This window comes from Rosa chinensis, chromosome 1, assembly GCF_002994745.2.
Source record: "Rosa chinensis cultivar Old Blush chromosome 1, RchiOBHm-V2, whole genome shotgun sequence".
Lineage (NCBI taxonomy): Eukaryota > Viridiplantae > Streptophyta > Magnoliopsida > Rosales > Rosaceae > Rosa > Rosa chinensis.
This window is the reverse complement of record NC_037088.1, coordinates 67,230,055-67,255,851: the sequence shown is the minus strand read 5'-3', so window position 1 is coordinate 67,255,851 and position 25,797 is coordinate 67,230,055. Positions and strand designations below refer to the sequence as shown.

The window sequence follows — 25,797 nt, the reverse complement described above, 5'->3', positions numbered from 1 at the left end:
TTAATGCAACTTCAATTGCCGAAGGACAACCAAAAATTGATCATAAAATGCATTTCGAGCAGAATTTTCTCACTTAAGTGAAGTGAAACAAATAAAGAATAGGAGGCCAAACCAATTAAGAGTCTTTTGAGGACGTCGACCTTGACTCCTTTTCACAAGAGCGTGAACTAACAAACATGTAACTTCTTCCTTTTCATTTCTAAAATAAAAACAAAGAAAATAAACATGTAAAGGCCTCAACTTCCAAGATCAAGGATCATGAGAAATTAAGTAAATGTATGTTCTTCAAAAACAAAAAAATGTGAAGGTTTCGGCTTTCAAGCTGCAAAAAGTTCAGAAATCAACCAGATGCTTTTTTCTACGCCAAAACATTTAAAGATTTCAACTTTCAAGCTACAAAACTGAAGAAATTCATGTCTCTGTCTTTTATCTTGGTTGAAATAGATTGAGATTACATGAAGCCATGAAGGCAAGGGTGTAGTAATTTCATGCTCTTTACAGTACAGGGTACTCTGTTACATCAAGCCAATGCCTTTTAACTAATAAAACTACCTTATCTCCCAGATCCAATACAATATAGAAGTCGTCTGACCCTACCCATTTCTCCATTATTGAAAGACTTTGGTGATGTTTCAGTGAGTATTCTCTTTCCGTCGTCTTCTCTCTCACCCCTCCATTATTTCGTGTGGTCGTTGGACATATGTATAGAAGGGATTTACAGAGAAATTTCCAATGGATTATTAGATGTACGTGTCACAATTGGCTTTGCTAATGGTGGGAATGGACCCAGGAATCAATTGACTATGAGATAGCGCACTAGTCTTTTCACATTTTTTAAGGAAAAGTGAATGATAGCTTTTTCTTATGATGTTCCTGGAAAATTGATTGAGACAGTGCACTTCCTTTTTGAAAATTAGGCACCATTGCAAAAGCAAAAGTTCCCTACGCGTTCACATCGTGCCTCTGTTATGAACTGGATTAATAGCTTGCACCTGTAGAAAGTTGAGGCCATAGAAACTGAAATATCTCCATTTCTCTCGATCTGTGCACAATTTCTTTTCCAGTGACTCTGCGTTTGGAGAAGAACTCTGATCACCACTCATTCACTTTCCAATGGCGTTGAGCACCCAAGTCAGAGCATCATCGGGTTCAGCTTTCCCGTGGAAATACGACGTGTTTTTGAGCTTCCGAGGTGAAGACACACGGAACGGCTTCACAGACTACTTATACAACGAATTGCAGCGGCGAGGAATCAGGACTTTCAGGGACGATCCACAGCTTGAAAGAGGCACAGCCATCTCTCCGGAGCTCCTCACAGCAATCGAGCAATCAAGGTTTACGATCGTTGTTCTTTCGCCAAACTATGCTACTTCCACGTGGTGCTTGCTTGAACTGTCTAAGATTCTTGAATGCATGGAGGAGAGGGGGACAATTCTGCCAATCTTTTATGAGGTGAATCCCTCTGATGTGAGACATCAAAGGGGCAGCTTTGCTGAAGCGTTTCAAGAACATGAAGAGGAGTTTGGGGAAGGTAATGAGGAGGTGAAAGGGTGGAGAGATGCTTTAAACAAAGTGGCCAGTCTCGCTGGATGGACTTCAAGGGATTATAGGTAAGCTCGAATGACACATAAATAATGTACTTTAATGTTTGAATGCTCGTGAGTATTGAAATTTCAAATATGAGCTTAGATTAGTGAGTGCTTACACACACACTGTTCCGTGCACATTGAAGTATTGAACTAATTGGATGGCTCACATCTGTGAAAGTTTTACTCTATCGGAGCATAGAATGCCCACTTTATTATTGCGGTTTAGTTCTATCATACAGGTGAACTTTATATTCAATATGTTTATATATTCAGCATGAGAATTGTATATTCTTGTTGTAGGTATGAAACAGAGCTTATCAGAGAGATTGTGCAAGCACTGTGGAGCAAAGTGCATCCTAGTCTCACTGTATTTGATTCCTCAGAGAAGTTAGTCGGAATGGATACTAGGCTAAATGAAATAGAGGTTCTTTTAGATAAAGAAGCAAATGATGTTCGCTTTATAGGGATATGGGGGATGGGTGGTATAGGTAAGACAACCCTTGCCAGACTAGTTTATGAGAAAATCTCACATCAATTTGATGTTTGCATCTTTCTTGATGATGTCAGAAAGGTTTCCACTCCCCATGATCTAGTTTGTCTACAAAAACAGATTCTTTCCCAAACCTTAAAGGAAGAAAATGTTCAAGTATGGAATGTTTATAGTGGAATGACTGATAAAGAGATATTTTTGTAATAAATCGGTTCTTCTAGTTCTTGACAATGTGGATCAATCAGAGCAACTGAAAAACCTGGTAGGAGAAAAAGACTGGTTTGGTTTAAGGAGTAGAATCATAATTACAACTAGAGATCGACATGTAGTCACACATGATATAGAAAACCCGTATGAGTTGAAGGGATTAGAAGAAGATGAAGCTCTTCAGCTGTTTAGTTGGAAAGCCTTTAGAAAACATGAGCCTGAAGAAGATTATGCAGAACAGTCTAAGAGTTTTGTTAGGTATGCTGGAGGTCTTCCCTTAGCTCTGGAAATTTTGGGGTCTTTCTTGTATAAAAGAAGTTTAGAGTCATGGAGTTCTGCATTTCAAAAACTAAAACAAACTCCCAACCCAAAAGTTTTTGAAATACTGAAAGTAAGTTTTGATGGACTTGATGATATGGAGAAGAAAATTTTTCTGGACATTGCTTGTTTCCGCAGGCTGTATCATAATGAGTCTATGATTGAACAAGTATACAGTTCCAAGTTTTCCTCACGTATTGCAATAGATGTTCTTGCTGAAAGATCTCTCTTAACTATTTCACACAACCAGATATATATGCATGACTTGATACAAGAAATGGGATGTGAAATTGTTCGGCAAGAGAATGAAGAGCCTGGTGGACGCAGTCGGTTGTGTCTTCGCAATGATATTTTTCATGTATTCACAAAGAATACGGTAAGATTTTGAAAAAATTGAATCACCAAACTTGGTTAGTTCTGTCATTTAATTTAACATGAAGCATACTTAATCCTGGAATTGACTTATCTGTTATAACAGGGAACAGAAGCCATTGAAGGCATATTGTTACACTTGTATGAATTAGAAGAGGCAGATTGGAATCTTGACGCCTTTTCTAAAATGTGTGAACTGAGGCTGCTCTACATTCATAATTTGAGGCTTTCTGTTGGCCCAAAATTTCTTCCTAATGCCTTGAGATTTCTGAGTTGGAGTTGGTATCCTTCAAAATCTCTCCCACCATGTTTTCAACCGGATGAACTTACTGAACTCAGTTTGGTTCATAGCAATATTGATCACCTCTGGAATGGAAAAAAAGTAAGTTATTGAATATCTGCTATTGCACGAATATAGTTAAATTTTAAAGTTCATGCATGGAAGCTGATTGTGCTACCATTCTTCATGTTTTCTACAGTGCTTGGGCAATTTGAAATCCATCAATCTTAGTTACTCCATAAACTTGACCAGGACACCAGATTTCACAGATATTCCAAATCTTGAGAAGTTGGTTCTTGAAGGTTGTACCAATTTAGTTGAGGTTCATCCATCCATTGCATTGCTCCTGAGACTCAGAATTTGGAATTTAAGAAACTGCAAAAGTATTAAGAGTCTACCAAGTGAAGTGCATATGGAGTTTCTTGAAGAATTTGATGTAATTGGCTGCTCAAAACTGAAAATGATTCCAAAATTTATGCAGAAAACGAAAAGATTATCGAAGCTTTCTTTAAGTGGGACTGCTGTTGAGAAACTGCCTTCAATTGAGCACTTGAGTGAGAGTTTGGTGGAGCTTGATTTGAGTGGAGTTGTTAGAAGAGAGCAGCCATACTCTCTTTTTCTTCAGCGAGTATTATCATCTTCTGGCTTATTTCCAAGAAAGAGTCCTCACCCTTTGATTCCTGTGTTAGCTTCCTTGAAGCATTTTTCTTCTTTGAATGAATTAAATCTGAACGACTGTAATCTCTGTGAAGGAGAAATTCCCAATGATATTGGTTCTCTGTCCTCCTTAGAGAGGTTGGAACTCGGAGGAAACAATTTTGTTACCCTTCCTGCAAGCATTCATTTGCTTTCCAAGCTTACGTTTATCGATGTGGAGAACTGCAAAAGGCTTCAACAATTTCCTGCACTCCCGGCAACTGACAAATTAGAAGTGAGAGCCAAAAATTGTACTTCCTTGCAAGTGTTTCCAGATCCATCAGATGTCAGCAGATGCAGATTATGGGATTTTGTGCTCGATTGCAGCAATTGCTTTAGTTGTCAAGATTCTAGTTATTTTATATATTCAGTGCTAAAGGGGTTGGAGGTACTCTCTCTCTCTCTCTCTCTCTCTCTCTCATGATGGTTGATATGGTGCAGGGAACCTCTTATTTTCACGATCTCCGGTTTATAATTCCTGGAAGTGAAATTCCTGAGTGGTTCAATAATCAAAGTGTTGGAAACTCGGTAACTGAGAAAGTACCTTGGGATGCATATAATAGCAAGTGGATTGGGTTTGCTGTGTGTGCTCTAATTGTACTTCCAGACAATCCGTCTGCCGTTCCTGATACTTTTGGAATTGATTGTCGTGGGACACGTTGTGGTACTTGTATCCTAGGTATTGCATCCGATCGAAATCAATTTGTTTCAGATCACCTTTACTTAGTTGTTTTGCCCGGTCCTTTCCGGCACCCTTGGATGCGTGTGGAGGACACACGCGATGAGGTTGAACGCATACGCAATGAGGTTAAGTTTGACTTCAACATCCGTCAAGATGTGGGAAAATGCATGCAGATAAAGAAATGTGGGGCCCGTGCATTTTACCAGCACGACGTGGACGAGCTGATCAGTAAAATGAACCAATCCAAGAGCAGCATTTCTCTTTACGAGGCTATGGATGAACAAGAAGGTGCTATGGTCAAGGCAACACAAGAGGCAGCAACAAGCAGAAGTGGTTGCTCTGACGACGACTATTACTCTGCAGAAGAATGAAACAATTTTACAAGACATTGTCTTACTTTGTGCTTGGTTTAACCATCCAGTGCCTCCAAGCAAAAATGACAGGCTAAGACTGCTATTCTCACCATTCATAAGAAGTAAGTGGCCATTTCACATTATGACTCCTAGTTGTAACTGGATATTTCTCAACATTTTTCCTCTCTCTCTTGTGCTTTTATGTCAGGACACATTTTATCATTTGCTCTGCCATCTGGAACGGTAGGTCGTTTTCCCTTTCGATCATAGACACCCAAAACAGCCACCTTTTAAGCCTTGCACCATAGTTCTAACCATGTTGAATGTGTAAGTAATGACTTTACAAATGATTTTAGGCATCTTAAGCTAATCATCCAAATGTTTTATCACTCTCTACATGATATTTAAACGAGATTACTGGATAGTTATTAACAAGAGCACGAGGGCATGCTTTGTGATGTTGAAAGCTATTAGGAATTGGATTTTGGTCTTAATCATCATGGTAAAGGTTTCAAGCTAGGACAGCTTATGGATTGAGCCAGTCAGCTAAAGTAATGTGTGTCTAAAAAACTGTCTAAACAAGAAAACATGAATAACCTTGCTTGTTTACTTCTCGTCTGGAAGTGTCTTTGGTTAAATGATTCAAAGATGATGCACTGATTTCAATATTTCAAAGCTTTAACACGACAAGATAAAACATGTTTAACAACATGCAATTCACGTTGTCAATCACTTTCGACAACATTCGCACATGTTGTAGATGTCAGAGTCATTAAAAGTAAGAGTTCTTAACAACGTGTTTTGCACGTTGTCAAAAAGAGGCAAAGCACGCTGTTGTAATTACTCAACAATGGGCTTTGCAAGCTGTAATAAATCTTCAACAACGTTTCAAGCGCTTGTTGTAAGTTTTAAAAACACTCTCAGCACGTTGTTTTTAGTTTTCAACAGCATACAAATTATGCTGTCATATTATTGAATACGTTGTTTTAACGTTTCAATATATTGCACCCAATGTGCGGGGTCTATAAACATTCACTATAACTTACACATTCGCATGCCAATATAAGCACACACGCTATAACCATGTAAAAGAAAAATGTACATTTCATTAAAGTTCTGATACATAATTCCTTACAAAACATGCTAAGTAGATCTTTTTTCCAATTACAAGAAAAAACAGAAACTTTTCTCCTCTTACTTTGGGGTGTAAATCTTGTCTGATCTGCATAGCTTCCAGATCTTTACGAGACTTGAGACCATCTTTAGACTTCCCCTTCAATTTCAAAAGTGAACCAAGAATACCATAACATATATTCTTCTCACTATGCACTACGTCCAAGTTATGTCGTACAAGGAGAACCTGCAAATCAGTAAAGCACTCAATATCATACACTAGATGAAATGAAGAGTACAATTACAAAAAAGTCAAGAAAGTACAGCAATATAACTAACATGCAGAAATATAATGGAGCATTATGCAAAATGACACACTTGTGTTTGCTCGGGGGCATTTCCATCATTAAGAGTATGAATCAGAATGAACCAACAGCATGCTGTAGACTACATCTCAAAAAAGCATTAGATAACAAAACATTAAAATTCAAAAGATCTCTTCGATATCACCAATCAAAAGACCATGCATTGTCAGAAAGTTTGCATTTACAGAGAGCATGAGAATAGTAAGTGCACAGCATACACAATATGAACGGTGGTAATCCAGAAGTAAGTGGCCAATACCTAACCTAACAAACTAGCTATGCAGTAAGGTCGAATGCAACAGTGTCAAACCACAAGCAAGTTTAGCAAAATAATAGTAACAACTTGATTCAAATAAGAATCTTATCCAATATGCACTACAGAACTAGGCATAACCAAGTTTATAGAGTGACATTCTAACCTGTCAAACTCAATAACAGCAGTGTGCGAGACTTTAGTTAAGCCTTTCCAAGTTAAATTAGTAAAGAAGTTTCCTAAGATGATGACATAGCAATCAGGTCAGGCATTTCCACACACAGAGACCTTTTACAAATTCTTGCTAGAGCCTACTCTAAAATACTGAGGTCATCAAAGTTCATTTTGAGTGTCATTCATGTCCAAAAGCGAGCGAAACCAAAGAGACTGAGCTAGACTTGACAACTATAGCAAACAGCAAGTGCATAGAATTTGGATGATTTCTCATAACAAAATAAGAATGTTGGTATTAAGCTCTTAAACCTTCCAACACTCAAAACTAAATGCTTCTCCTCTTCCAAAACCCTATCAATCTCAGATTGCTATTCTATATTATGACACCTATAAGGTAACTAAGCCTTGCATGATGCTTTGAACCCAAATACCAATTTCTACTGTAATCACCACACTAATATTACCAGACTATTATCAACCAGCAGAAACAAAATAATTAAGCATGGTGAAAGCCATCATAAGTAATATACTAATAATTGACTTTTCAATGATTAGAGCCTGATACAATGATTCTCCTAACTTCTTGATTAGTGTTTTCACTTTTCAACAATCAATGATTATGAGATTCGTATCCCTTTTTTAATCCTAGTATCTTTTGAGCTTGAACCCAGGTAACATATCTCAATATGCTTAAATTAGAAAAATGCAGAGCATAGTAGAAACTATTTACAAGTAGAGAATCAAGATGTCAAAGTCATGTCATCATGTCCAGCATAAAATGGTAGTCCTATATTGACAGATTATCAGAATTAAACTATTGAAGTCGCAACTAGAAATTCAACTTCTTGAGAGAGCAAGGCTAAAACACATTCTCAAAAGCACTGACCCTGTCATAAAATTGTTCAAACTATGCTCAACACAGCTATCAAAGTCATAAGCTATGCTGAAATGAGAACTGAAGTGGCAATCAAAGACACATAAGCTATGCTGAAATGAGAACTGAAGTGGCAATCAAAGACATAAGCTAGTATTGTTTAATTATGGTCATCATGGAGTAATCAAATGATGCCAAATGCTTTGCAGATAGACATAGATGTTATTCAAAAAGTATTGCAGTACCAATACACCAATCCTTGCAATCATGATCTTCATTGTAATCATGATTGTGCATTATTCAAAACCTATCTAATTTAACTAGTCAATTGAATGAGAGTTTTTATCAATGAATCAATTATGCAAGTAATAAACTTAAGATGGTTGGTCATCAATAGGTGGACCAAAAAGACAAGTTTTCAGATTCAGTAATAGTTAATGTTCCAAGCAAATAAGCTATTGCATAAAATGAGGACAACCAAAGAAGAAGAAACAAAATCCTTAATATTTGATGCACAGACATAGTATCCAATTTAACTTAGAATTTGACATTCAACTATTCTAATTCTCCCGAATACTAAGCTAATCCTACCATGTGGGAAAGATTATAGAACATAACGTTCTGGCCATTAGAATAGAAAAGCGCATTTCATGAGTAAGAGACGAGCACATATTAAAATAACACAATTGAAGAGCAACTGCATTTTTCATTACATTATCAACGAGAGTATAGGACAATATAGGACATTCACTGAGGAGGTAAAATACATGGGAAACTAAGAATAATTCCTTAATCTTATAACCAAGAGAGCACAGGACAATATTTTCAAAGAAAGCATTGACATACTGAATATTGTTAGGATCTTCGCAAACATGGACTTCACACACACATAAATGGCTTCAAAACATGAATACAACAAAATGTAGGAAGCATCTCATAAATGAAATTGAACTATCAAGAAGATATATAAAATCTGCCACTTGTTACAATGCAATACATTTATCAAGGAAGGGGAGGGGGTTGGATTTATGATTGAATCATAATAACAATTTTGTATGTGCGTGTTTGAGATTGAGAGAGAGAGAGAGAGAGAGAGCGAGAGAGAGAGGCCTGGAATCTGAAGGTTGAGTACGAGGCTCACTTGTTGTTTTATAAGAGCACTTGTTTCTGAATTGCAAAGTTGCACCCACATAAAGAAGACATGCAGTTAGTAGCCTTACATTACACAATTTAGTATCAGAATGAATTCAAACCCAAGTTTACCTTACAGGAGCCTAAAAAACTACACACCTAGAAGGCTAGAAACAGATTTATAATAGCAACCAGTCAAAAGTTAACAAGTTCATCTGTAACTCTCAATCTTTGAAACAATATGCTACTATCTTCAACAATGCCAGTAAATTATCTCAATCAGTAAGTAACTCTAAAGCATCAATCATAAAGAAACATTGAACGAAGCATTAGCCAGTTTCTAAACAAAAACCTTTCCAACTTTCCATTATCCTCATTTCCAGGACTTGTTTACTTCAGCCTTTCCTAAAATGATCATCTTCAACTCTAAACATTAAAAACCAACCCATAAACCCTAAACTCAATGAAGCTTTCCATTTACAAGCTAATATAGAAACTAAATAACTACTCATTTTAAATTAGGTGAAGCTAGTTTGCACACTAACACTACTGTTCCCATAAACCCTATCTCAGCTTCAATGTGGTGATCTAAGGTTCTGCTGATATAGTGTAGTCCTAACAGTTCCATACACAGTAGAACAGTAGAAGCCGTAATTGAACTCCTAACACCAGAAATCTCACCCACTTTTCAAATGCAGGAAAGATTTCATGAGAAACAGAACAGAGCACTCACCTCTGCGCCTGTAAGTTCTCAGTCTTGCTCCCCTATTCCAGCTTCACCAAGCAATTACATTAATCAGCACACAAATCACAATCAAAATTTCCCAATTCAATCAGGAATATCCAAAATTATCTCGAATTTCAACAATTCAATACTCCAGATCACTCTAATTCATTGAATACTGATTCGTTACCTTTCGTTTGAACCCCTGCAACCTGGAGACGAGGAATTGAGGTGACTAACGGCGTCGTCGCAGAGCATGTCGTGGCGGTTGGCGGCTTTGGTCACGCTATTGATGACGACGGACATCTCCTTCTCGTCGACGCGGTCGTCGGAGCCGGAACCCGAGGTCGGTGGTGCGGTGGGAGGTACGCGAGGGATTGGAGGAGCACAGCCGAGGCGGACTCGACGACGGCGACATTGTGGCGGGGGATCCGATGCCGGCGCTGCTCATCGTTTTGGGCGGTTTAGGGCTTAGGTTGGTGAGGGCTTCCATTTGCTGTTTGAGAGTTTGAGAGCTTGGGAGTTCAAATCTTCACTAGTCTTTAAGATCCAGAGAGCAAGAGTTGAGAGTTGAGAGTTGAGAGAGTTTCCTTTTTTATTTGTTTCTCAAGGTACGCACATAACACAGGCACAATTCCCTGTGATCAATTTTTAAGACTTACTCGGACTATTACTCAACAAAAAATAAGAGCTTTGGTTTCGGCTCATCGGGATAGGGGTAGACAAAAGAGAGATTTTCGTCGTTTGTGGATTACCCGTATAAATGCAGTAATTCGAGACAAGAAAGTATACTTTAGTTATAGTAAGTTAATACACAATCTGTACAAGAAACAATTGCTTCTTAATCGTAAAATACTTGCACAAATAGCTATATTAAATAAGAGTTGTCTTTATATGATTTCCAATGAGATCATAAAATAAAGAGAGTGAAGGGAATCCCTTGGAATGGTTTAAATGGAGTTCCCTGGAGAATGAACTCTGGGAAGGTAGAGTAGAAATTAGTATGATAAAATATGAAAAAGTCGTCAAAATGAAAATGAAGAAACATGTTGAATAAAAAATATTTCTTATTCTTCTATTCTTCCCCAATTTTTTTTTTTGTGTTATAGAATTGAGAGAGTTTTTTTCGACAAAGATAGAATTGAGAGGGTTGAGAGGTTATATCAGTTGATCAAAAAAAGGAAAAAAAAAAACCTTCGAATCTAGTTCTTAATTGGGTTATATCAGTTGGAAAAATCTGAAAATTTCCTTACTTTATCACCATTGCAAAATAAATGAATTCATTGTGCTTCAAATTTTCAATCGTTAAATTTATATTTTCATCATGTTCTGAGTGTGAAAAAGCTTGGAATGTTTCAAAATAAGTAAATTCAAAGGTAATGACTATTTAGTTACCAAAATAGATGGGAAATGACTATTTAGTTACTAAAAATTTCAATATATATGTACCTCCTCCACGAATAGGGTATAAGATTTCAATATCATTCCAACCCAAGATGCGTACTGAATTGGAAATGGGAATGTTCTCCTTCGTAGCTAAAGAGTGCAAAGTAGCCTTGGTCTCGTCTGTAAAAGTTGCCAAACTCCTCCCATCACTTCTCTAACCGTATTCGCTGACGACGACATGATTGTTTCAATTGTATTTCCCAAGGCTTTCCACAATTTGGAACCTTGAGGAATATAAGTTCTGCCATTTTATCTCCATGCTTCCCATAACTGCATTCAGATGTTCCTGCATGTACATGTTTAAGTTTACTAAGATTTAGATGTGTAGGTAAATTGTTATGTTTGTATCCTAAACGAATAAACTTATATATATATATATATATATATATATATATATATAACACCATTATGCAGCAACCAAGACCAAGGTCATATAAATCAATCAAGCTGAAAATAAATTAAATAACATTTATCTAATGACCAACAATATGTTAAACGGCATTGTCAAAACAAGCCTCAAACAGATGAGAAGATGAATATACAGCTAAAAGCCAAGGCCAAGGGAATATAAACCCAATAAAGGTGAAAACTTGTTATGCGAAACAAGCCTCGAGCTCAAACTCATTAAAGCTGCTTCTTGCCTGTGTGCGTGTACATTAATGCCTGGATTGCAAATGTACACCTAGATAGCCCAAACTGAACTGTAGTGAAGCTAAACAATTGACATTTCCATACCAAGCCACAAACTGAGAGAATACAACAAAATAAAGCAGATCAGGTAAATCCATACTCTACTAGTAAAGTTTGTCTTCGCTCAACTTCCATTGCTAAAGGACTTTAACCAAAACCGAAAATTGATCATAAAATGCATGTAGTTTCTTCCATTTCTTTACTAAAAAAAACAGAAAAAAAACATGAACAGGTCTCAATATTCAAGAACAAGGAGCATGAAAAATATTAAGTAAATGTATGTTCTTCAGAAAAAAAAATGTAAAGGTTTTGGCTTTCAAGCTGCAAAAATTCAGAAATCAAGCAGATCATTTTTCTTGGCTAACAAATGAGAAACAAAATCATTTAAAGATTTCAACTTTCAAGCCACAAAATGAAGAAAATGCATGTTTTTTTTTGGGGTCTTTTTAAAGGATAATTGACAAAAAAAACTGTAAACTTAACTTCTAAGCTGAAATCGTTGAGAAATTAAGCAAATGCATGCTCCTAAATTCTGAAGGTTTCAACTTTCAAAGCAAATGCATTTTTCAGCTTACGAAATATACAAGCTTTTAAGAAGATTATGAGAAAAAACAAGCAAAGATGACAATATACAACCTTCCTTCTACCGATTCAAACTTGCGGACAAATACGGTGAGATGCTAAAGAACGTTTAAACGTTCCTCCATTTTTTGACCGAATAAACCTTTTATCTTAGATGAAATATTAATAGATTGAGATTACATGAAGGCAAGCGTGTTGTAATTTCATGCTCTTTTGGGTGTGTGTGTTTGGTGGGATGGTAAGACTTTGGTCTCATATATAAAAAGTCAGGAGTTCGAGCCACATCAAGGGTGGGAATGGGGTGGGGTTTAAAAAAAAAAAAAAAAAATTTCATGCTCTTTTCAGCACAGGGCACTCTGTTACATCAAACAACTAAAACCTTTTAATTAATAAAACTACTTTCTCACCCAGAAGCCAGAGCCAATACAATACAAGTTTAGTGATGTTTCACTTTCAGCCAAGTCTTCTCTTTCCGTCGTCTTCTTCTCTCTCTCTCTCTTCTCCATTATTTCCATTACTTGAAACCCCTTTTTCTCGATCGGGTACAATTTCTTTTCTAGTGATTATGCATTTATGCGTTTGGAGTAGAATTCTGATCACCAATCACCCACTTTCCAATGGCGTTGAGCACCCAAGTTAGAGCCTCCGATGGTTCAGCTTTCCCGTGGAAATACGACGTGTTTTTGAGCTTCCGAGGCGAAGACACACGTAAGGGCTTCACAGACTACTTATACAAAGAGTTGCAGCGGCAAGGAATCCAGACTTTCAGGGACGATCCACAACTTGAAAGAGGCACAGCCATCTCCCCAGAACTCCTCACAGCAATTGAGCAATCGAGGTTTGCGATCGTTGTTCTTTCGCCGAAATATGCTACCTCCACGTGGTGCTTGCTTGAACTGTCTAAGATTCTTGAATGCATGGAGGAGAGGAGGACAATTCTGCCAATCTTTTATGAGGTGGATCCCTCTCATGTGAGACATCAAAGGGGCAGCTTTGCTGAAGCGTTTCAAGAACATGAAGAGAAGTTTGGGGAAGGTAATAAGGAGGTGGAAGGGTGGAGAGATGCTTTAACCAAAGTGGCCAGTCTCGCTGGATGGACTTCAAAGGATTATAGGTAAGATCGAATGTGTCGTTCGATAACGTATTTCAATGTTTGAATCCTCGTGAGTATTGAAACTTCAAAAATGTTAGCTTAAATTAGTGAGTGCCTTCACACATTATGCCATGCACATTGAACTAATTGGATGACTCACGTATGTGAAGTTTCAATACTCTATAGGAGCATAGAATACCACTTTATTCTTGCGGTTCAGTTCTATCTTGCAAGTGAACTTTATATTCAATATGTTCATATTTCAGCAGGGGATTTGTTATATTCTTGTTGTAGGTATGAAACAGAGCTTATCAGAGAGATTGTGCAAGCACTGTGCAAGAAAGTGCATCCTAATCCCACAGGATGTGGTTCCTCAGGGAAGTTAGTTGGAATGGATGCTAAGCTGGAGGAAATAGATGTTCTTTTAGATAAAGAAGCAAATGATGTTCGCTTTATAGGGATATGGGGGATGGGTGGTATCGGTAAGACAACCCTTGCTACACTAGTTTATGAGAAAATCTCTCATGAATTTGATGTTTGCATCTTTCTTGATGATGTCAGAAAGGCTTCCGCAGACCATGGTCTAGTTTATCTACAAAAACAAATTCTTTCCCAACTCTTGAAGGAAGAAAATGTTCCAGTATGGAATGTTAATGGTGGAATCACTATGATAAAGAGATGTTTTTGTAATAAAGCGGTTCTTCTAGTTCTTGACGATGTGGATCAATCAGAGCAATTGGAAAATTTGGTGGGAGAAAAAGACTGGTTTGGTTTAAGGAGTAGAATCATCATTACAACTAGAAACCGGCATGTACTAGTCACACATGGTATAGAAAAACCATATGAGTTGAAGGGATTAGAAGAAGATGAAGCTCTTCAGCTGTTTAGTTTGAAAGCCTTCGGGAAATATGAGCCGGATGAAGATTATGCAAAGCTCTCTCACTGTTTCGTTAACCATGTTGGAGGTCTTCCCTTAGCTCTTAAAACTTTGGGGTCTTTCTTGTACAAAAGAAGTCTACATTCATGGAGTTCTGCATTGGCAAAACTACAGAATACTCCAGACAAAACAGTTTTTGATTTGCTAAGAGTGAGTTATGATGGACTTGATGAGATGGAGAAGAAAATTTTTCTGGACATCGCATGTTTTTCTTCGCAATGTACAGCCAAGTTAATCATTGAACTACTATATAGTTTTGACATTTGCACTCGTATTGTAATAGATGTTCTTGTTGAGAAATCTCTCTTAACAATTTCACCATTCGACAATCAAATAATTATACATGATTTGATACGAGAAATGGGATGTGAAATTGTTCGGCAAGAGTCTTATGAAGAGCCTGGTGGACGCAGTCGGTTGTGGCTTCGCAACGACATTTTTCATGTATTCGCAAAGAATACGGTAAGAATTTAAACAAATTGAATTGCCAAGCTTGAATAGCACTGTCCATTTTATTTAACATGAAACATACTTAATCCTGGAATTGACATATCTGTTACTTTCAATTATTAGGGAACAGAAGCCATTGAAGGCATATTCTTACATTTACATAAATTAGAAGAGGCATATTGGAATCCTGAAGCCTTCTCTAAAATGTGTAATCTGAAGCTGCTCTACATTCATAATTTGAGGCTTTCTCTTGGCCCAAAATTTCTTCCTGATGCCTTGAGAATTCTGAAATGGAGTTGGTATCCTTCAAAATCTCTCCCACCAGGTTTTCAACCAGATGAACTTACTGAACTTAGTTTGGTTCATAGCAATATTACTTACCTCTGGAATGGAATAAAAGTAAGTTATTGAATATCTGCTATTGCACAAATACAATAAAATCTTAAAGTTCATGCATGGAAGCTAATTATTCTACCATTCTTCATGTTTTCTACAGTACTTGGGCAAGTTGAAATCCATCGATCTTAGTTACTCCATAAACTTGAGAAGGACCCCAGACTTCACCGGTGTTCCAAATCTTGAGAAGTTGGTTCTTGAAGGTTGTACCAATTTAGTTAAGATTCATCCATCCATTGCATTGCTGAAGATACTCAAAATTTGGAATTTTAGAAACTGCAAAAGTATTAAGAGCCTACCAAGTGAAGTAAATATGGAGTTTCTTGAAACATTTGATGTATCTGGCTGCTCAAAACTGAAAATGATTCCAGAATTTGTGGGGCAAACGAAAAGATTATCAGAGCTTTTTTTAGGTGGGACTGCTGTTGAGAAACTGCCTTCATCAATTGAGCACTTGAGTGAGAGTTTGGTGGGGCTTGATTTGAGTGGAATTGTTATAAGAGAGCAGCCATACTCCCTTTTTCTTAAGCAGAATCTCATTGTATCATCTTTTGGCTTATTTCCAAGAAAGAGTCCTCACCCTTTGGTTCCTCTGTTAGCTTCCTTGAAGCATTTCTCTTCTTTAACTGCATTAAATCTGAATGACTGTAATCTCTGTGAAGGAGAAATTCCCAATGACATTGGTTCTCTGTCCTCCTTACAGTGGTTGAGACTCAGAGGAAACAATTTTGTGAGCCTTCCTGCAAGCATTCATTTGCTTTCTAAGCTTGAAAGTATTGATGTGGAGAATTGCACAAGGCTTCAACAATTGCCTAAACTTCCGGCAAGTGACGACTTAGAAGTGTTAACCGACAATTGTACTTCCTTACAAGTGTTTCCAGATCCACCAAATTTGAGCAGATTATCGGAATTTTGGCTCCATTGCAGCAATTGCTTGAGTTGTCAAGATTCTAGTTATTTTTTATATTCAGTGATAAAGCGGTTGGTTGAGGTACTCTCTCTCTCTCTCTCTCTCTCTCTCTCTCTCTCTCTCTCTCATAATGGTTCATATGGTGCAGGAACCCCCTTGTTCTTTTGAGTTTTTCCGTTTTGTAATTCCTGGAAGTGAAATTCCAGAGTGGTTCAATAATCAAAGTGTGGGAGACTCGGTAACTGAGAAGTTACCTTGGGATGCATGTAATAATAGCAGGTGGATTGGGTTTGCTGTGTGTGCTCTAATTGTACCTCAAGACAATCCGTCTGCCGTTCCTGAAGACCCCGATTTAGATCCTGATACCTGTCAAATTTGGTGTAATTGGAACGATTATGGTACTGGCACTGTAGGTGTTGGTTTCCCTGTAAAACAATTTGTTTCAGATCACCTTTTGTTAGTTGTTTTGCCAAGCCCTTTCCGGATGCCTGAGAACTGTCCGGAGGACACGTGCTGTCCGGAGGACACGTGCAATGAGGTTACGTTTTCCTTCGAAATCACTCGAGCTGTAGGAAACAACAGATGCATAAAGGTGAAGAAATGTGGGGTCTGGGCACTGTACGAGCACTTCACGGAACAGCTGATCAGTAAAATGAACCAATCCAAGAACAGCAGCATTTCTCTTTACGAGGCTGTGGATGAACAAGAAGGTGCCATGGTTAAGGCAACACTAGGCAGCAACAAGCGGAAGTGGTGCTCTGACGACGAATATTACTCTGCAGAAGAATGAAAGAATTTTAGAAGACACTGTCTTGCTTTGTCCAGATCCTCAAAGCAAAAAATGAAAGGCCAACACTGCTAATCTGCTATTCTCACTATTCATAAGAAGTAAGTGACCATTTCACATTTTGACTCCTAGTTGCAACTGGATATTCTCAATATTTTTCCTCTCTCTTGTGCTCTTATGTCGAGACACATTTTACCATTTGCTCTGCCATCTTGATCAATAACATGACTTTAGAAAACTGAATCAAGAAGTTTTGTCTTACGGTAATCTTGTTTCAGAGGTTTCATCTTTCAAGCTAAGGAAAGAAGATGAGAACTGAAGCAAATGCATGTTTCAGCTTATAATGTCACAAGCTTTAAGAAGATTATGAGAAAGACATAAGTAAAGGTGTAAGTTTACAACCTTATTCCCGCCTTTGATATCATCAAGATCAACAATCCTGAAGCAGAAGAATGGAGAGTCCTCTGGATTTCGATCTCTGTTGGGGGAAGAAGCCATTGAGCATGAAGCCAAGTGAAGCTGAAAATTCCAAATTTTGAAGGTCATTTTTGTCTGGCAAGAGCAGAAGAACTTATGCAGAGTTTTTTAACTGAATTGTTCACCCTTGAGGGTTCTATTAATTGTTGTTGTTGTCACTGTGTCAGTGTTTGAAGACTCGCAAAAGTTGTATTTGACCAAAATCACCACCGTTCATTCAAATCAAAGGAATGGTGCAGATTATGAGTACAGTTGACCAAATGAGAAGTACCAATTTACAATTGAAAAACCATTTACAAAGTGTTGGATATAAACAATAAAATGTCTAAAAAAGAAAGAGTACTCAAAACCAAAGTCCATACATTTGTTACATTTCTTTTTTGTCATTGAACCATCTAGTTTATTATTTACATTCATCACACCACTAAACTAGAACACTGATTTGGAATTTTGGATGGAGTTCGGAGTTCCAAGGCTTGAGAGAGGTCTTTCTCGCCGGCCACTCAATCATAGGCACCCAAATTAAAGCAGCGACTTTTTGAGCCTTGCACCATAGTTCTAACTATGTCAGTACGTTGACAGTGTTAAAGTAATAACTCGGGAAAAAAATATAAACAGTACCCAAACTATGAGCCACTAATAACTTTCGTACCTCAACTTCAAAAACTATCATTTTGGTATCCGGACTTTTCACCCCGACCCAAGATTCATACATGCCGTCCACTTTGCCGTTAACGGTGTTAAATTTACAAGGGTAAATCTGTCATTTCACTGTTCATCTCTCTTGCCATGGTACTGTTCATTTTTTAAAATTTAATTTTTTTTTTCTGAGGAGAGGAATTTTTTTTTAAAAATGAACAGTACCATGGTAAGAGAGGTGAACAGTGAAATGTGAGATTTACCCTTGTAAATTTAACACCGTTAACGGCAAAGTGGACGGCATGTGTGAATGTTAGTTCGTGTTAGATAATCTGGGTACCATTGTGATAGTTTTTGAAGTTGAGGTACGAAAGTTATTAGTGGCCCGTAATTCAGGTACTGTTTGTAATTTTTTCCCTAATAACTCTACAAATGATTTTAGGCATCATAAGCTCTTCAACATATGTAAATGAGATGTTTGTATTGATGAAATGATTTCTGACAACTTGTCTATTTACCCCAAAGAATGAAAAATTTCTTTTAGAAGTGTACATGGTTAAATGTCAAACATTGGTGTACTGATCTCAGTCTTTCTTTTCACTGCACAGAAGAATGCTCGACATAGTTTGGATAAAAGAGAGGAGCAACTGTGGCAAACTATCCCGTGAGACATAGGAATATCTGCCAATGAAAATAGTACTCGAATCCAACCAAAGGCACTCATTTTTACATTGATAGCAATACTTCCTCTGAGCTTCTTCTACCACTAATCTTTCTTTAAGATGACACTTAACTTTTCCTCACATCTAACCTCAAAAGAGTATGCTCTGGAACTATGAACAATTCATGTTATCTTCACTTTTTAGCTCGGAATATCGAAACTCTGCACTTACGTTCCTTTATCACCTCTAGCACACAGACATCACCTTCTTCCAGATGATTGTCCTGCCTAAATGCTTTCCAACCAGCACCTGAAATTATTGCTTGTATTCTTCCGTTACTTCTTTTGTATGAACAACACTGAATTGTCCAAACTTTGTCACCTTGAATATTCTGTAGCACCAAGTCATAACAAGTGTGTGCTTTATAGAAATGTTCCGAGGCCCAAAAAAAAAATAATGGTTAGTTAATTACTTCACCAACTAACACATTCTTCCTTGAAGGCGTGCACAGTTCCCAAACTCGTTAATTTCTCTCATTAACGAGTTACATTGTGTCTACTCGGTTCTAGAAGCTGCATTCTATATGCAATATATATACAAACCATCATGTCATCACAAAATGGTAGATGTGATTTCAGTACAAAAGCTTGCCATGTAGGTAGAGGCAATCTACCCACTTAGTATCCGACAACTTCATACGCTTTGCTCTTCCTCTATCTCCGTTGCATTCTCTCACTTGTAGGAAGAAAATTATCTAGTCCCCTAATGATAGTTCTATGCTTTGTATACATTTCAATTTCTCTGCAAGCTAGAGATGGTACCTGATCAAAATGTATTTCCTCACAGAACTGTCAAAATGGTAGCTGTAGATTACTATTGCTGTATAATTATGACAAAAGAGATTAAAGTTCTTTTGTAACTTCAACACTCTATGGCTCTATGGTACTCCATCCTCCCAACAAATTACAACTTTAAATTATAGATTTGCTGCTAACTAAACAATTAAAAAAGTAACTGACCTTCAACCCCATGTTCTGTGTTGCGAAGGAGCAATGAGCACTGAGCTAAAAAAGAAAAGGAAAAGTAGAGGATGAGTAATTTAAGCATAAAGGAAGCAAAAGGGCAATGTAATGAAAGGAGGCAAAAGGCTGAAAAATACCCATTATACATCTACTCCAGGCTCTCCCCTGTGATCCTTTTCTCCAAAGGGAAAAAAAAATGCTTTAGTCCACTCCTTCCCTTTGTACTTATGAATAGATTGTGATACTCAAAAGCTTTAGGTATTCCTCTTTTTTTCCATTTCTATGTTGAAAACCAACTTGAGTCAAACCTCAGGTTGTTTTACACTTGACAAACCTAAGTCATATATAAGAATTGATCAAAAGTTTCTATAATCTTACTACGCTAAAACCTAGGATTCAATAACAAATAAATTTTAGGATCAAAATCAGTTTTGACTCCCATTTATAATAATTCAATTAAGCTACCAATCTGAACTTCATTTCTTCAATGATCTCTTTCTTCTCAGTTTCTTTTCTATGCCTCCCTCAATGTTCTATTTCGCCTTTTCTCTCCTTTGTATTCATTTTCTCTGTTCCTCACGTTTCAGCTCTAGTTAGCTAGAGAGTCAAAGATGAGTTTTTCATGTTTTCTGAAGAGGAACTGCTGATATATTCCAACGCAGTTCACAGTCACAACTCTAATGAATAAAAGTTGAAGACCTACTTACATGATTTGCAAGAACCATTCAACTTATGGCTGCTGATTCTAAATTCGAACCCAGAAAGAATGAAAGGCAAACTGAATCAGACAAAAAAATATAAGTTATTGAAATTGTTTAGCAGCTAATCAGATTCAAAATTGCAAAGCATCATAGATCCAGAAAAATTACCAGGCGAAAAATGCTTTCTCTCTTTGTTCTCACCAGCTTCAGGCTCTCAGCTACCTGCAAAAGCAAGAGCATGATTAAGGTATAGCACCAAGCATGATCAAGTCATCAGATAGCATAAACAAAACAATAATAGAATGTTAAAATTAATCAGTAACAAAAGAATAACAACGACAATTTATTGCATCAAATTTGAAACACTAAATAAAAAATTTCTTCACAAAGTATTTAACTAATCACAATTAATCGAACAACAAAACCACAGAAGAGCAATCAAAGCCATCAAACAAAATCAGAAACAAATCAAGAAGTCCGCAAAAAAATTCAAGCAAAGTTCAGTTAGCAGTGCTGCTCATCTGCACCCAAAATTGTACTCCATCTCTAAACACTTAAAACCTTTCGATTCGAATGAAAACACAGATGAATTCGTAAAGACGATAAACTTCAATGAAGAAATAAAGGCAGAATTCTTTTCGAATATACTAAGAGTATGTGACAATGAATCGACTTTCGACCGGCAATCATAGAAGGATGCATACTCATCCAAGGATAGATAACCTGTAATCATATCCTTGGTTGTCAAGGATGAAGTTATTTTTTGTCAAACGGTGAATCGACCTAAAGGGGCAAGTATCCCTTAGTAGACCAGGAACCACAACCTGGATCATTTGATTTATATAATCGATTCGCATGACACAACATGTATCATTGAAAAGTTTTTAAATGGTGCGATTCTGGTCACATGAAAGTTCAGCATGCGGTGGAGAGATTACACAATCGTACGACTTAGAACCTTATTTGCTTGCAGAATTGAAATGTAATGCATATGTAAACGGAGCTAATCAATTTAGCAATGTGTGTTTTAGTCTGCAAAATAAGACTTCCAGAGTTTCAATTGCAACATTTTCTACCCTCAGCCCTTTCTTGGTGTTGATGACAATTATAAATCAGGAAAGGAGTGCTTATTAAATAACAGTACAAAATAAACAAAAATGAAAAGTGACATTTAACTATCATGCAGGTTTAGCAATTTCTCTAGACAGTTGATAGAGAAGGATAACTTTTGTCTAGATGAGTGTTACCTGTGGTATTGGCTTGCATGGAGTGGGAAGCTTCCAGTCATGTGCCTCTTCAAGTAAAATTTTTATTCGTGTCTCTGCAAGAGGTAGATACTGTGTTTAAATAAAAAGATTAATGAAAAGGAACATAAAGCCATGTTCTTTCTGCTAGAGACTATTAGAGATAGAAGGCTTGAGAAGGGCATCAGTAAATTACAAATGTACTTGAAAAAGCATGGTGGCAGGTAATAATATGTACTACAGAAAACTCAGGTGGAGGTTGCAACATAGGATTTTATCTATTTTAGAAACAAAAACAGACTTTTAATGACATATTGTACTTGGAGTCATATAGTTAGAAAGCATAAAATCAATCAACACACAGTATATCAGTATATGTTACACGGTAGCTGTAAAAAAAAAGTATCAAAAAAACCAATTTCCCAGAAACTTTACATTGTTAAGAACCAAAGCAAAAGAATTACAGTTGTGCAAAGAATCACAGTAGATATGAATGAAATTGCACTCAAGAATCAGATAAAAAGTGGCATTTCAAAAGTAACACCCAACAATTTTACTGTTATTTATCTCAGATTGAAGAAATCAGTTCAAATTTTCAAATTGATTTTCTATGAGATCAATCTACAAACCATCAATCAAAACCCCAAATTTTACATCAAACCTCAGAAATCAATCAAGCAGTGTTTAGAGTTACAATAAACATTTGAAGATCAAAAGAATTAATTGTGATAATTGACTGAATATTAACAAATATGAATAAGATTAAAAACCAAACCTCTTTTATTTGTTTTCAGTTCAACATTTATCTCTGAGGGCATCAGAAAGTTTTAGTTGTCGGAGCGATTGAAAAGCTAAAGTAGAGGCCACAAAAGAAAACCAAATTTCATACATACATGAACAATTGAATCAGATAAGCTTTGATTAACAAAACCAAAACTTTCACCTGCACAGATCGTTAAAAGCTGGGAAATCGATCACTGTACTTGGAAACGTGAAAACAAATAACCAATTAAAGAAAATCACTTCAGTTATATCAACAAAAGATGAATAACTGTCATGTCGATGTTGATTTTATCAAGTTGACTTTTACTGATGTTGATTAAACAAATCCAGATCGATTACTCCTCTTCTCCTTTCACAGTCTCTCTCTCTCTCTCTGTGCACCGAAACAAACAGTCATGGTTGTTATCCACACATCAACGGCATGGCCGTAACTCTAAGTCAAAATCCACAAAAACGACGACCCAGTATTTATCCAAACTAAACTTCTTCTCTTCTTCTTTCGATTCCATCAGTGCAGTATTTTCTATCGCCTTCGCCTGCTCCGCTCTTTTCTATTCTAAAACAGAAGGCACTCTCATTTACCATCAAATCAGATGGTAATAGAAGAATGGCAGACTGAAATTGTGGGAAAAAATCAAGGGCAAAACCGTCCTTTCAATTCCTTATGAACAGTATGGAACAGTGCACATGGTTAATTTGGCAGAATTCTCACATGTACTATTGATTGTAAGTAAATAAGCTTGACAAGCATTTCACATCTATTCTAGTATTCCATATGCTTGAATACAAGTATTTTTTATTGTCGAGCTTCTTGCTTTGGTACATCTACAATATAGATCTTCTACAATGCATAAGTAATTGATTTTGCTTTCATATATAATCAACATTCACACATACTTTCATAGGTATTAGTTTTTGTGTAAGACAAATTGTTTTAGATCACCTATTGTTAGTTGTTTTGCCCAATCCTTTCCGGAAACCTCATTACCGTCTGGACAACGCAATCAATGAGGTTAAGTTTGTCCTCAGAATCGGACGACAAATTAGAGCTGAACAAATGTGGGATCCGTTCTACATCCCTCTCGAGCTGTAGGAAACAACAGATGCATAAAGGTGAAGAAATGTGGGGGTCCGTTCACTCTACGAGCGAGACACGGACGAGCTGATCAGTAAAATGAACCAATCCAAGAGCAGCAATTCTCTTTACTAGGCTACGGATGAAGAAGAAGGTGCCGTGGTTAAGGGCTTAAGGCAACACAAGAGGCAGCAGCAACCGGAAGTACGTGATGGCTCTGACGATGAATATTACCCTGCAGAAGAATGAAAGAATCTTAGAAGACACTATCTTGCTTTGTGCTTGGTTTAACAATCCAGTGCCTCGAAGCAAAAATGAAAGGCCAACACTGCTATTCTCACTAATCACAATAAGTAGGTGACCATTTCACATTATGACTCCTAGTCGCAACTGGATAGTCTCAACATTTACCCTCGCTCTCATCAATCTCGTCTGCTTTTATGTCAGGACACATTTTATCCTTTGCTCTGCCATCTTGATCAATAACCTGACTGTAAAAAACTAAATCATGGAGTTCTGTTTTGTGGTAATGTTGTTTTAGAGACTAGGACTAGGACTAGCTGGGGACTAGGGACTACTATGCCAGTGTAAAAGAAAAAAACTTACAAAAGAAGCACAAAGGGTCTTTAGCTGTACTCAAGGAGAAGTAGGCAGACCATTTTATACTGTCCATAATGCATAATTCCACTCCAGTGACATGTACTGGATAGTTATTAACAAGAGCACGAGGCATGTGCTTTGTAATGTGTGTTCGATTGAGTTTTGCAGGTCAGTTGAAAGCTATTAGGAATTGGATTTTGGTCTTAATCATCATGGTAAGGTTTCATGGACAGCTTATGGATTGAGCCAGCTGTCAGCTAAAGTATTGTGTGTCCAAAACTTTTGTTAGTGTCAAACTGTCAAAACAAGAAAACATGAATAACCTTGCTTGTTTACTTCTCGTCTGAAAGTGTCTTTGGTTAAATGATTCAACGAAGATGCACTGATTTCAATATTTCAAAGCCAATTAAAAGGAAGCTCGATCATCTCACAAAGTCTTTCTTTTTCTGGATTGAGAGGATCTGGATGAAAAGACTCATTACTTATATTGCTCTAGCTTCATTTTCATGATCATCACCAGAGGATTTGGATGAAATCACAATGGCTCTAGCTACATTTTCCTGTTCATCATCAGAGGATCCAGAGGAAATTAGAATGGATCTGACTTCATCTCCTGTTAATTCCCATGAATAATTCAACACAATGATATCCATACATCTCCGAATGAAAAAAGTTGTAACGCAAATTAACACAAAGTCAAGAGCATTAATGTCATTTCCAAGACACACCTCCAAAGAAAAAATCTCATAGAAGTTCTAAAGGCTAACTAACTAACTAAAACACAATAAAAATTTACAAATATACATACCTCCACGAATAGGGTATTCTATTTCAATATCATTCCAACCAAAGATGCGTACTTGGAAATGGGAATGTTCTCTAAAGATTGCGAGACAGCCTTGGCCTAGTCTGTAACAGTTGGCACTTGGCAAACTCCACCCATCCCTTCTCTAACCATATTTGCTGATGATAAGTTGATTTTCTCAATTGGATTTCCCAAGGCATTCCACAATTTGGAATCCTGAGGAAGATATGTTCTGCTATATATTTTATCTCCATGCTTCCCCACAGCTGCATCGGGAAGTTCCTGTACATGTTTAAGTTTACTCAGATTGAGATGTATAGGTAATTAATTGTAAAGTTTGTATCCTAAACGAACAAACATATATATAACATCACTGTGCAGTAACCAAGACCAAGGTCCTATAATAAATTAATCAATCAAGATGAAGGTCAATTAAACAACATTTATCTAATGACCAACATGTTAAACATCATTGCCAAAAGAAGCAGCCTCAAACAAATGAGATGAAAATGCAGCTAAAAGCCAAGGCCAAGGGAATATAAACCCAATAAAGGTGAGAACTTATTATAAACAAGCCTCAAACTCATTAGAATGCAGCTTCTTGCCTCTGTATACCTGGATTGCAAGCTAGCCACAAACTGAACTGTAGTGAAGTTAAACAATTGACATTGCCAAACCAAGCCACAAACTGATGCATGAGAATACAACAAAAGGCAGATCAGGTAAATCCTTACCCATTTCTCTCTGCCACTGTACTTGGAAAGCTTGTCTTAATGAAACTTCAAATCTTCCATTGCCAAAGGACCATAACCAAAACCAAAAATTGATCATAAAATGCATTTCGAGCAGAATTTTCTCACTTCAGTGAACAAATAAG

General features: G+C 37.0%; 2 protein-coding genes, 1 long non-coding RNA gene and 1 pseudogene across 5 annotated transcripts; 2 read left to right on the top strand and 2 right to left on the bottom strand.

Annotated features, from left to right (window-relative positions):
* Positions 1-873: 873 nt before the first annotated feature.
* LOC112184163 lies at positions 874-10,642 on the top strand (annotated as a pseudogene).
* Positions 6,074-9,953, bottom strand: LOC112184218. 3 transcript variants are annotated; one of them, XM_040512538.1, is made up of 4 exons: positions 9,812-9,953; positions 9,631-9,671; positions 8,908-8,933; positions 6,074-6,347 (listed from the first exon to the last, which is right to left on the bottom strand). In XM_040512538.1, exons 1-4 carry the CDS (start codon positions 9,925-9,927, stop codon positions 6,096-6,098), a joined length of 435 nt encoding a protein of 144 aa, XP_040368472.1. In that variant the 5' UTR covers positions 9,928-9,953; the 3' UTR covers positions 6,074-6,095. The 3 variants fall into 3 exon arrangements, 2 of the variants coding, with proteins under 2 accessions (XP_040368472.1, XP_040368473.1); XM_040512539.1 differs by having other exon boundaries at positions 9,631-9,662; XR_002930033.2 differs by lacking the exon at positions 8,908-8,933.
* Positions 10,643-12,745: 2,103 nt separating the features above from the next.
* On the top strand, positions 12,746-17,681 carry LOC112184171 (disease resistance protein RUN1). The gene is made up of 6 exons (XM_040512536.1): positions 12,746-13,453; positions 13,727-14,831; positions 14,943-15,218; positions 15,316-16,206; positions 16,274-17,013; positions 17,191-17,681. Exons 1-5 carry the CDS (start codon positions 12,957-12,959, stop codon positions 16,913-16,915), a joined length of 3,411 nt encoding a protein of 1,136 aa, XP_040368470.1. The 5' UTR covers positions 12,746-12,956; the 3' UTR covers positions 16,916-17,013; positions 17,191-17,681.
* An 813-nt stretch (positions 17,682-18,494) lies between these two features.
* LOC112184204 lies at positions 18,495-22,549 on the bottom strand. Its single transcript, XR_005804480.1, has 5 exons — positions 22,433-22,549; positions 21,661-21,734; positions 20,582-20,635; positions 19,850-20,490; positions 18,495-19,749 (listed from the first exon to the last, which is right to left on the bottom strand). It is a non-coding gene; the product is annotated as an uncharacterized LOC112184204 (long non-coding RNA).
* Positions 22,550-25,797: the final 3,248 nt, after the last annotated feature.